Source organism: Pholcus phalangioides, unplaced genomic scaffold, assembly GCF_987345545.1.
Source record: "Pholcus phalangioides strain wild (caught in Gottingen) unplaced genomic scaffold, Ppha-v1.0 ptg000039l_1, whole genome shotgun sequence".
Classification (NCBI taxonomy): Eukaryota; Metazoa; Arthropoda; class Arachnida; order Araneae; family Pholcidae; genus Pholcus; species Pholcus phalangioides.
In genome coordinates, this window is record NW_028301625.1 from 28,391,084 (window position 1) to 28,403,727 (window position 12,644).

A 12,644-nucleotide genomic window follows, 5' to 3' on the forward strand; every position below is an offset into this window, starting at 1 on the left:
CTTTTAAATTTAAAGTTTATTTAGATACAACGCACCATAGAAACTGGACCCTAAGGGCTCAAGTCACATAAGTCTCTTCCCCCCAGCAAAAGCATAAGTGGATACAGGTTGCTTCCCTTCCCTATCAAGGTGGGGAAAGCCAATGTTCACCTTTTGCTGTTCTGCCTAAGCCAATGATATTTTAAATCGGGGGGGGGGGGGGAAGAGAATCGTATTCATTGCCCCCGAATCCCCCACCTATGGCTTCAACCAACTTTGCGAAATCGCCTAAGCCCTCGGGTTATCATGAATATTCAATGCAATCCATTCTTGCGTACGCCCTTGCTAGTCATATATACGGACGTCCAGCAACCCTAGACCCTCACCAATGTTTTTGTCGTATCAGAGTTTCTTCACCACTTATGGCAAAACTTTCCACAGCAAGCTCCGTGATTAGACCCATGTTCGTTGAAAACGCGTCCTGCGAATGCAATACTACTGAACACACTATTGATCGATATTAATCCGTGTGCACAACAGCAGTGTTGCGCTGCGACGCATAGCAATAGCAGGGGTGGGAAGTGACTGACAAAGTCCATTTCGGAGCAGCTTTGGAGCAGCAAAATTCAGGATTCGGAGCAGTTTTTGAGCAGCAAATTCAGGATTCAGAGCAGTTTTGAAGCTGCAAATTCAGGATTCGGAGCAGTTTTGGGGCAGCAAAATATGGGATTCTGAGCAATTTTGGCACAGCAAAACATGGGATTCCGAGTAATTTTGGAGCAGCAAAATATGGGATTCAGAGCAGATATTTATAAATTGGAGCCGCGAAATTAACAAGAATATTTTCATTAGCCCTCAACCCTTTTCAAAATTAAATAGCTGCACAGTCTTTTATTATCAAACATCTTTTCATCAGCTTGTTTTTTGTTTTTGGTGCTTTAGGCTTTTGACACCTTGTTTGAAAGAGGGGCTGTCATAAAATTTTTTGCACCCGTCTATTTAAGATGATTTTTGCTTACTGAGGGCACTATTTGCTGCCTTGAACAGCAGCACTTCAAATGAGCTAAAAAATTTTTATAAGTTTTCGATTTTTTTATACTTGGAAAGAAATTGTTGCAAAATGGGAGAGAATTTCGGAAGAATCAACACAATGTTTGGCGATTTAACACTCGTTATTCGGCAACAATGGCAATTTAACACTTGTTATTCGCCAACAATGGTGATTTAACGCTCGTTATTTGGCAACAATGGCGATTTAATGCTTGTTATTCGGCAAAGTTTCTAAATTAATATTCGTAATTCGGCAGACATGTGCTTTTTACTCCCGGAATGAAATTTTTTTCCCACTAAACATCGGGATTTAACACCATAACGATCGACTACAGTAATTTCTGCTGCTTCCAGTGGCGACTTTATATTTAAACGGGAACTGACTCGCATTTGCACTTTAAAGCTGAAAGACATTGCAAACCATCTTCAGTTCCACGATCACGGACAATATCTGGGTTTCACGATGGAAAGCCCGATGAGGGGGGGGGCGGCGATAGTTTAAGTATAGTGGAATAAATCACGCTCTTTCTCGCAAAGAATCGTTTCGTGGCTAGCAGGAACAAAACTTTTTTGGCATCCTTTCCGAAATTTCGGGCATACTGAACCAAAATTCGCTACTTGGCGCAGAAAAATAAGGAAATATGCTATTGGAGCAGGATGGCGCAAGATATTAGTTTTGGTGCAGTGCGGCACAATTGGCGCAGAGTTCCAGCCCCTGCAATAGTGGGCTCAAAACAGAGCAAAAGACCCAAACAACATTGAATGGAGCAAGGTTTGATTGATCGAGCAGTTTGTTCAGTCAGTTCAACGATCGCCACCGACTGTCAAAATCGGCAGTTTGCCGGTGGGAATCAATGTGCAACGCCAGACTGGGATGTGCATCAGATAAAAGTGCTCTTCTTTTCATGATGTGTACAGGCAGTGCTAGTGACTGGAAAAAGGTTAAAGGCTAGGCCTAGATATCTTGTTACCGTATTCCAACGGTTCTCTTTTGTCAGCCGGCTCCCTTGCATAATTCATAGTTCATCTGTGGCTTACCAAGAAGTTTGCCAGTTTTTTCACCATATAAAAGAACCACTTTAAAGCATAGGTTTTGTACGCATAAATCCGTATTTTTGAGTTCGCCACGACACACACTTTTGGAAGCACTGTGGTACTCCTTTAAATTTGTCCCAAAAGTTATGTCGCAACACAATTAATGGCGAACGAGTCTGATGTCGTCTTTTATTGAATTCTCTCATTCTGTAGCATGCGTATACTGTATGATTTCATTATTCGCTATAGCTAGTCGGTAAAAAATTGGTGCCCTTTTACCTGCCCCCCCCCACAAGGATGGAGCTGACAGGGCTGCAGCCCCAAGGCCCGGGACAATCACCATGATTGTTTTTAATGCTATAAATTTACTACAGATACCCCCCCCCCCAGTGAAAACTCTGGCTTGCGGACCCGACAAAGATCCAACAGCCCTGCTCCACGATGTGGGGGAGGTGGGGGGGGGGAAAGATCATGCCCTTTCTACGGAGAGTGTTCCTACTGCTATGTTCTATTACAATCCCCCCTCCTAGGAATTATCACATGATCCTGAGAAAACTGCTTCAGGAGGAATATTAGACATGTTGAAAATTCAGGACAAAGAAAGAAAAGTTTTTTTTTGTTCGTCAAGTCTAAATAGTTTTTTTGCCTCACCCATATACTGTCTGCCCCAATGTAGAGTGGCTACACATCGACATTGTTCTTATCTGTTGCTAGTCAGCCATCCATCCCACCCGGGCAAAAAAAGTAGGAATAAAACCTGAGAGAGAAGGAAAAAATATTGAATGCCACAGCATCTCCAAAGCCTAGATTTTAGGGGGAAAAAATTCTGTAAAAGAAAAAAAAAATCTGACCTTCACTCAAATTTTATGACTTTTTGATACTTTCGTGACCTTTACCTCATTCTGCGACTTTCCCGTGATGGTACACACCCTGGAAGCGAGTAGTGGATTCAGAGAAAGGTTTTATACCAGTTTTGACCTGTGCTGGTTTGAACTATTCTGATCAATAAAAGTTTTATTTAAGAAATTGATACAGGGAGGCAGCATTATTTACCCAATTTAATTAAAGACTGGTGGAAATGAAGTTTGAATGTTATCTGAATGTGCATTTTTGAATCTAAGCTTTAAGAAAAACACGCAACAAATCAAAGAGTAATCAACACAAATCTGGGTAGGTAAGATTTTGGACAGTATGGTAAAAATCATAGTATGTCTCTTGATTTTCATCATTCACTCCGAAACCTCTACTTCATAACCCAGCGGGTCTGTGCAGACTTTGTTATATAAGGGCCTGTTTCTGTGAAAATGTTGCTTAATCTTGCAGAAATCAAAATAATCTAGTTAATTTAAATTAATGGTTTCATTAATCTTTATTTTGTAGAAGATCCAGAAAATAAAGCCAAATTTCAGCTGGACAAAACATAATAGGGGCCATTCAAGTATTACGTAAGCAGATTTTCAGCTATTTTTGCCCCCCCCCCGTCAGTAAAATTTCGCCAGCAGCTTAGAATATTTCATATCTTCAAAAAGGGGTGATTGATGACGTAAGCAACCTTCAAACCCCCCTCCCCCCTCGTCATCAAAGTCAGGAAACTCGAAACCCCCCCACCTCGATGTTGACGTAATACTTGAATGACCCCATACATAAAAAATGGCATGAATGAAAATACAGTAAAAGTTTGTTATAATGGTAGTTCACAATGAGATTGAAAATTGTCTTTGTAAGACTTATTATAAAAAAAATTTAGTTTTTTGGACTGCAGAAACAAAAATATGAAAACTAAACAAACTCGAGAAATTTACCTTTCTTTTTCCCTTTGTTTTGAACTACCTTTGATGAAATATGTATCTAGAGTTAATTGCTAATGCAATCTTGATTGTATAACAAAAAAAAAAAGTTGATGGAAGCTCAAATTTTTTTTTTGCGATTTCACTTTGTTTCATTATTATTATTTTTTTTTTGATATTTTAATAAAATCTGAAGTTTTTTTTCCCATTGCTTAACTTTTTCTTTTTACTATGGAAAGAAAAAGGAAAAGTCTAAAAAAATCGGAGACTATCTCACTCATGTAATTTTGACATAAAAGAAACTTAGAAAGCAAAATTTTTTGCTCTGGCAGCAAAAATACATATGACAGAGAAAATGATTAAGAGCTGTTGCCCTGTGTCCAGATATAGAGCTGGATATTATTCAGGTCCTGCATCCAGTTTTGGAAGATTCCAAGAAAAAAAATGGGATTTATCCAGGGACATGTCAAAACCAACCTGGGCCTTGCACCACCTGCCCAACCAACAAACCTACAGATAAAATTTTGTTTTTCTGCCTCCTATATAGATAACAAGATAAGTTACAGCATGTGGTCCTCTTATCTATTGGGAGTTTCTGACATGCCCATTTATAAACACCTAAGAATAGGGTGAAGAAATTTAAAAAATGTCTCTCTTTTGAGTCTTTTATTTATAATTCTTAAAGAAAGAAGAAAACATGCTTTTTGAGAATTACCGTTGTCGTTATGGCAAATGTGTTCTGATTTTCATACATAACTCCTCGCTACAAGCAAATATTTTTTGTATCTTTAACATTAGTTGTTGACAATCAATTGATCATTGTGAATTACTAATGAGCTTTTTCTAACTAAATGAACTTTACTGCTCCCTTATAGTGGTAGTCTTCCAAACTGGCCATGTCATCATTACGCCCAGAAGTGACAAAATTACTATATTTATATCTTAATGGTAAGAACTAGACCTGCCAACCTTCAGAAGATAAAAGTCTTGTTAAAAATTTTTTTCCTTTTTACGAAAATCGGGCAATTTACTTAAAAACCGGCAAATATACCTTTGAGCACATAAAATTTTTGATCATTTTTGTAAGGTTCAGCAAAACATGCATTTGCTGAACATGCCTTCCTCAAGGGTCATGACATCCATTTCCAAGACAATGATATTCTATCTTCAGAAACCCCCTTTTACTCCCGACTAAACTGCAAAGCTATTGTTGAAATTGTTAAACACAGAGATAATTTCAACAGGAAGGAAGAAGGGCTGCACTTGATCAAGATATGGCACCTGACAATATAAAGTACCACGATAAGGAAGGTTAGAAAATCAACGCTACCAAACTCGGAGCCCCCCCCCCCATTAAAATTTGAAGACTCCGATCCCCACCAGCCCATTCAGAAGTCGTCAACCCATCAACATCAGCACGTCACTTGCTCGACAAAGTTGATCCTTCCATATCTCCAGCAAAAGCTGGTCACATGATGACCGCTGTCAGTGGACAATGGTCATCCAATCAGGTTGTTTCATCTCCTTGCTCACCAAAAACAGCACTGAAAATGTCCACCACACTAGTGGACAAAATGTCTGCTTCAAAGAAGCTTGGAACACTGCATAACAGTTCAAAAGGTATGAAATTTATCATATCACTGATGTATATCACGATCCCAACTGCTTCCAACAACACAGTAATTCTTAACTTTGAAAATAAACAAGAAGTTCTGACTGAGCAAGGTGTGTTTTGTGTGCGGGCATTCATTGAAAGGAAATTTTCAGTGCCGAAGTCGTTAAAACTCAAGAAACAGAAACCTTTTGCAAACCATGTTTCCACTGAATCTCTGTTGGTATCACAAGCGTTTAGCTGAAAAGGCCCGAAAGTGAATCAGCCTCTGTAGTGTTTCGGAAAACGCGCAGGCTCATCATAAGCGGCATCTGAGGTTAGATGACTAAACTGCTTCTTATTCATTCCAGATCGCAACACTAGGTTGCATTTTCTGGTCGATTTGAGCATGGTATGCTCTGTCTTTCCTGTGAATCACATCCATGATCTCAAACCAGCTGTCGACGAAAATTTCATTTTATACACTTCCAAAGGTACTTGCTAGCCAAACAATATGGCAATACACATCTAGTGCATGACTTGGGTTTACGCAGACTTTCCTTCGTCATTTGTCATTGCCAGACTCCAGCCCTATCTTGGGAGCTGATTTCATGTAACGGTTAGAGTTATTACTCGATGTCAAGAACCGTTGACTCATTGATCAACTGACATCTCTTAATGCCAAAGGTATTGTCTTGCCTGGTCAGCCTTCTGGTTTCACCAGACCATTTTACGTGTTTCAAAGATTTTGGCATAGAGCTTAGTGAAAAGAATTTTTTTTCCAAACTAGACCTCTTAAAAAGCTCAAACCTCTCAAACTAGAAAGCTTATTACCAAATTCCTGTCAACAAAAAAGATGTTCAAAAAACCACTGTCATTATGCCGATAGGACTCTTAGAATACTCGCATAACTTTTGGATCAAGAAATGCAGGCCAGACATTAGTGATTTACAGATGAAGTCATTCATGGTCTCAATTACTATGTTTACGTTGATGACATTTTAGTGGCTCGCAAAGACAAAACCACTCGTGTGCAGGACTTACACAAAATTTTTGAATATCTCAACAAATATCGTGCCATCCTCAACATGAGTAAATGTCAAACCGAATTACAGTTCCTTGGTTATCTCATATCTTCGAAAATTATATCACCATTACCGGACAAGGTCAGTGCTATCACTGAGTATCTAAAGCCTATCACAGTGTATGATTTGAAATGCTTCTTGGCTCTCATAAATTTTTAACACAGGTTCTTGGACAAAGCAGCCAAAAGCAAGCTGCACTCCATGATCTGGTGGAAAGTAAGAAAAAGGGCAAGACTCCTAGAGCTTGGACTCCTGCAACTGTGAAAAAGCTTTTCAAACTTGCAAAGACATGATCCCTAATGCTGCAATGTTGGTTTACCCTACGCAAGATGCTGAACTGGTTCTTCTGACTGATGCCTCAGACACAAGTCTTAGAGCAGTGCTGAATCAAAAGCACTCAACTACAGTTGAGCCCATTGCTTTCTTTTCCCGCAACTTTATCTCAACAGAAATGAACTAATGTCTATGAACAAGAATAGCTGGGAATTTACTCTGCTATTCGACATTTCCGCCACTTTTTAGAGGGTAGGCAGTTCACCATTTTCTGTGACCATAAACCTCTGACCCATGCCTTCTGCCAGAAGACAGACAAGTGTTCTCTCAGGCAGTTATGACAACTTGAATTCATATCCTAGTTTTCTACCAACATACAGCATGTTTCCGGAGAGCAAAATACAGGTGCCAATGCGTTTTCTCGTATGGCAGGAGCAAAATGGCCAGGCAATATTGACTATCACCTCATGGCACAGGAACAGCAACACATAGGTGGAGATAGACTTGGAAGTCTGGGGGGGCATGATGATGTCAATTCATATACAGGGTGATTATAAAAAAACTATCCCGACATATGGGCCCCTAACTATCATACAATTCACAGAAACTGAATGAAATTTTGGCCTAAGGTATTTTGATGTATGCGCTCAAGAATGATATGGAAAGCAACAGTGTCACTCTAACAGTTACGGTTACAGTGAGAAAATTTCGAAAATATCAAATGGCAACACCAAGTTTTTTGCATTGGAATGTGATCTGCATTGTGAAAAACCCTAAATAGCGTTCGAACGGCAACTGTAGCATGAAAATCACCGGCGGTAGATAGGCTAAAAGTGAGGACAACCAATAAGGACAGAGAAGCAGCATAAAATAAAGCATTTTATTGTGTTTCACAAATTTTTCACATGACCTTGTGGAGGACTAATCAGGCTGGGACCTCAGCCGAAGAAACGGTGTGACGAATGAAACGAACATTAATGCTCTGGTGCATGGGAAAGTCCTTTTTACCTTTTCCTTGCCTAGCTCCGGGGATTTTCGTGCTACAGGTGCCATTCCAACGCTATTTAGTGTTTTTCAGTATGGAGATCGCATTCCAATACAAAAAACTTGGTGTTGCCATTTGATATTTTTGAAATTTTCTCACTGTAACCGTAACTGTTAAAGTGACACTGTTGTTTTCCATATCATTCTTGAGCGCATACCTCAAAATACCTTATGCCAAAATTTCATTCAGTTTCTGTGAATGGTATGATAGTTAGGGGCCCATATGTCGGGATAGTTTTTTTATAATCACCCCGTATACACATATACATTATATCAGCCGAATCCACCTTTAATGCTAAAGGGGGGGGGGGAATTGCCCCCCTCATATTTCCACCCATGCCACAACATGATGAAAGTTTGTATTCCTTACAGCTTCACAGTTCCAGACTGGACTTGAAACCATTTGCTCTTATCTTTGATGGTCCCAATTTTTAATGTGACATCTCAACAGGTATTATTAGAACTCATTATTATCATCTCAAGCTTGCGAAAAGCAGTTTTTGACCCTATGTACTAGCTGTCATACCTAAGTGGTTGTGCTACAGCAAAGTTGGTAAAAATCAGATTCATATGGCCACCACTGGAAAAAGACTGCATGCATTTTGGTAAATGTTACATGACGTGTTAGAAGAGCAAGGTCAGCAGACATGTCAAATCACTACTTGGACAGCAAAGTTAAACCCTTAGGAATAAAATTCCTATGCAAAAAACAAGTGAAATTGGAGGCCAAAACTTCAATGATGTAAAAATAAATATTGTGTTCAATCAGAAACGCTGTGAACAAACATTCGGCGCGAATGACCCCAAAATCATCGGAAGATGAAGGAAAACACCGTCAATTTTTGAAGAACACTGACTTTGTGACACTTGCTTGATGGTTTTTTCTTCATTTCACGAGTGATGATGGCAGTCTTTCCATGACCGATGTTTATGTCCATAACACAACTTGTACAAAAAGGAAAAGTCGGCGCTCTTCTGGAACGTTTGATGAAAGGAAATTCATCAGAATAAGTATCTTTAAAATTGATTAAATATGTTTTTGCTTATCAGTATTCATGCTTTGTTATACCGCACGTACGTAACTTAAACAAAATAAATTTTGACCATATGCGCGTCACTATAATCTTCAATTATTATCCAGGACTATTGGCTGCTAAGCCATTTCCCTGCACGATAAGACAAACAACTTTCTTGTTACCATCAGAGGGTTTGTAAAACTTCTTTAAAAAGGGAATTTCCCCATTTACGACGTGTGACGTCATTTGACGAAAGGGAAAAAAAAGAGGCTTCATGCCCCACAAGAAATTCCTTAGGGATTGTTTTCATAAGCGGGGATTTTTTTAAATGAAGTAGGGAATTTTTAGGGACAATTAGGGATTTTTGTGATTTTCGTAAAAATTCGGGAGATTTAAGAACTTTTCGGGAGATTCCCGAATTATTCGGGAGACTTGGCAGCTATGATATTTTTATCTTTTTTTTGGGGGGAAAAATGCGGTGTGAGTTACTATATCTATAAAATTTATTGTAGTTGAGCTCAATCATAGTGAAATTTGATGCAATCAAATATGAGTTACATTATTGAAATGATGGATGGTGTGAATTGATCCACCTCAAAAAAAAAGAAATGGAGGAATAGAAATGACATAACCTTTCCTTTCCCTCAACGACAAAAGTGAAATTGAGGAATGGAAATAATGTAAACTTTACTTTCCCTCCCTTAATCCATCTACGAAACAGGGGTTCTGCAGACAGATTTATGTTGGGTGGGGAAATTCGGGAGATTTATGAACTTTTTGGGTGGTCGAGCGATGAAGCTAAAATTCGGGATACTTGGCAGCTATGATATCTTATCTATATCCTCCCTTGGGTTCGAACCCGGGACCCTGACAACAACCTTCACGATGGTAGACGAGCATCTTACCACCATGCCACTCGGGCACAGGGGGTTGTTACTACTGATCGTGGTGCCCGATTTGAATCTGAGCTGTTCCGTTCTCTCACTCGTCTACAAGGTACAGAGAGAACAAGAACCAAGGCATACCATCCAGCTGCTAATAGGATGGGTGAGAGATTCCACAGACGACTGAAGGCTCCCATTATGTGCCTCCAGACCAACAACTGGACAAAAGCACTGCCATCTGTCTTACTAGGAATCCGCTGCAGCCTCATAGGCTTTTAAGGAGAAGAGATATTTCAGCGTTGTTGATGAGAGAGTTAAAGAAAAAATGCTACAAAAATATTTATTGCAATATAAAACCACCAAAGCTTTTTTTTTTTGTGTGTAGAAAAATGAACCATAGGCCAGAGTTGAGAAAAAAAATAGTTTGAAAAAAAATGTCCAGATTATATGGAGTTTCTGCTGTGTATATGTAATGACACTCATGGATAGCTGGAGTCAAATATCAGTTTATTTCATAACATTGATTTTAAGTTGAGACTAAATTAAACATATTAATTAAAATGAGGACAAACTCTCGTCTATCTCAGATGAATATGTTACAGCATGACAAGTGTCCTGGGAGAGGGAAAAACAGGTAGTTGGGGAGAAGGGGTAGGTACGAACAAGTTTTGTTGGTCCCTGATTGGAGGAAGGGAGAGATAGGTTCTGGGGAGGAAAAGAGAGAGTGTGTCCAAACAAAGGGAAAAGAAGAGGTAGATTTCCTAATGTTGTTACATATACATTACAAAAAAGAAGATTCTTTCATAAAACTTTTTGTTTCTTACATCATATGCTTCTAAAACTGTATCAGGGGCAGCCCTAATTCCAATGATAGTTTGATCCTTGAACTCTGGAAAATCTTTCAAGTCATCTTTGGTAATAAACATATACTTGGATATAGAGTTAAGTGAAAAATACATATAATATCTGAATAGAGTATCTTCTGCTATTCTCTTTTTATAAATATGAGTAGTACAAAAAAACGATAGAAAAAAAATTCTCTCTCTCATAGCATCAGTTTTACTTATAAAATGTCCTTTTTTGCAATATGGTCCATTTTATAAGTGAAATTGAAATTTTCTAACACAAAAAATACACTTAAAAAAACTCTTGTACGGAAAGTAATCCTGCATAAAATATGCCATGCAACCCAAATAAAAGGATAAATGCAAAAAATAAAGGGATAAATGCAAAAAATAAAGGGATAAATGCAAAAAATAAAGGGATAAATGCAAAAAATAAAGGGATAAATGCAAAAAATAAAGGGATAAATGCAAAAAATAAAGGGATAAATAAGCAAAAATACAAGACAAATGTTTTCATTATAAATATTTCTTGAAAAAATGGTTTACTGCTATAGACCGATGTAGAGTGGGATTAGAGATAGACAATGGTATGTGATCTCATAAACTACTACTTATGTCTGCATATGTGGGAACCGTTGTCATAAAAGTAAAGCTGGTGGATGTCGCGAATCATCTTTGTTGCAAGCAGAATGAGTGAAGATCATGATTTAGACTCCACTGGGCAGACTGCCTGCCAATTTTAGTTAATGGCCCGGCTAGGATTTCATTGTTACTAAGACTGCTATTCAAAATGTACCATACTCATAGAGATGCAAGTAAAGAAATATCACCTTTGTCACTAATGTGCAAGAGAGTACACACACACACTTGAAAACCAGACACAAATCTCTTTAATATCTAATGATAACTTTGTCTTTCAAAGCGTTCCCAGTGCTTAAAATTTTACTCATTTGACATGAAAATCATGAACAAATGTACCCTCTAGTAATTGCATAAGATGCTTGCTTATTCTAGAATGTAATTCTTTGCTCATCTTTTGATACCATTACATGCATACATAAAAGACTTGTTTATAAAGGTGAAAGTTAAATTTTATTATGGGCTTGTTTCATGGTTTACAATTTTTAAAAATGAAAAGTGAGATGTAAAAATCTTTTTCCTCATTTGAAGCTGTCAATTGTGGTATAAAATTCAATGTATAGGCAGACATGCCAACATTGGCATGACGCCTCACTACTAATAGTGATAAATGTTGAGCTTTACCGTGGGGGATAGGTATCACCTTCCCTGACAACGTAATCATAGTAAAAAAAAAGAAATCAAATCTCACACAAAATGTAATGTTTTTATTCTTTAACATTTTTATTGTAAGTTTACTTACACACAGCACCCCTATAAACACTGGAACCTAAGAACTAATGCCACTTGAGCCCCCTTCATGAAGCAACTTTGTCCGGTCCCGGGAATCCCTTAGTAATTCATGAACATTTAATGCAACCCTTTCTTGCATATGCCCTTGCGGGTCATATATACAGATGTGTGACACACACACAATCCTACCCTTTATATTTTCATTGTATCAAAGCTGATATCTACTGCACCCAGAACTGCCAACCTTGAAAATGCAAAAGTCTTGTAATATTCTCACAAAAATCCTGCACACATATTGTAATTTCCTGAGCATAATCCAGGAAGTACAAGTCAAAGAAAAATTAAATGTAAAATTAGCAAAATATGTGAATATTTTTATATGGTAACAGACTGTATAACTGTATAATACTTAGTAGAAGCAAACATTTTCTCTGAAACTCACTAACACTTTCCTCAAATTTCTCAAGATTTCATTAAAGGGAAAACAAAAGTTACTCATGTAGATTATAGGACATTTTTTGTTCTCAAAGTAACAAAATACCAATGTGCAACTTAGTGCAGTAAACTATGTACCTTTTCATGTTTGAAATATTCATGGATATAAAATATTTATTCTAGGACTCTATTAAATTAAATATCATTGGCTTATTTTACCTTTCATATTAATTTTGATGCTCCCCATCA

The 12,644-nt window shown here is 38.0% G+C and overlaps 1 protein-coding gene across 1 annotated transcript in view; it reads right to left on the reverse strand.

Moving 5' to 3' along the window:
- LOC149065790 (transcription factor E2F3-like) overlaps window positions 1–12,644 on the reverse strand; it is a 93,492-nt gene that overhangs the window by 29,604 nt on the left and 51,244 nt on the right. Inside the window, exon 6 of the mRNA XM_089253624.1 lies at window positions 10,569–10,674. Coding sequence (XP_089109750.1) covers window positions 10,569–10,674 — 106 coding nt within the window. The remainder of the gene's footprint in view (window positions 1–10,568; window positions 10,675–12,644) is intronic.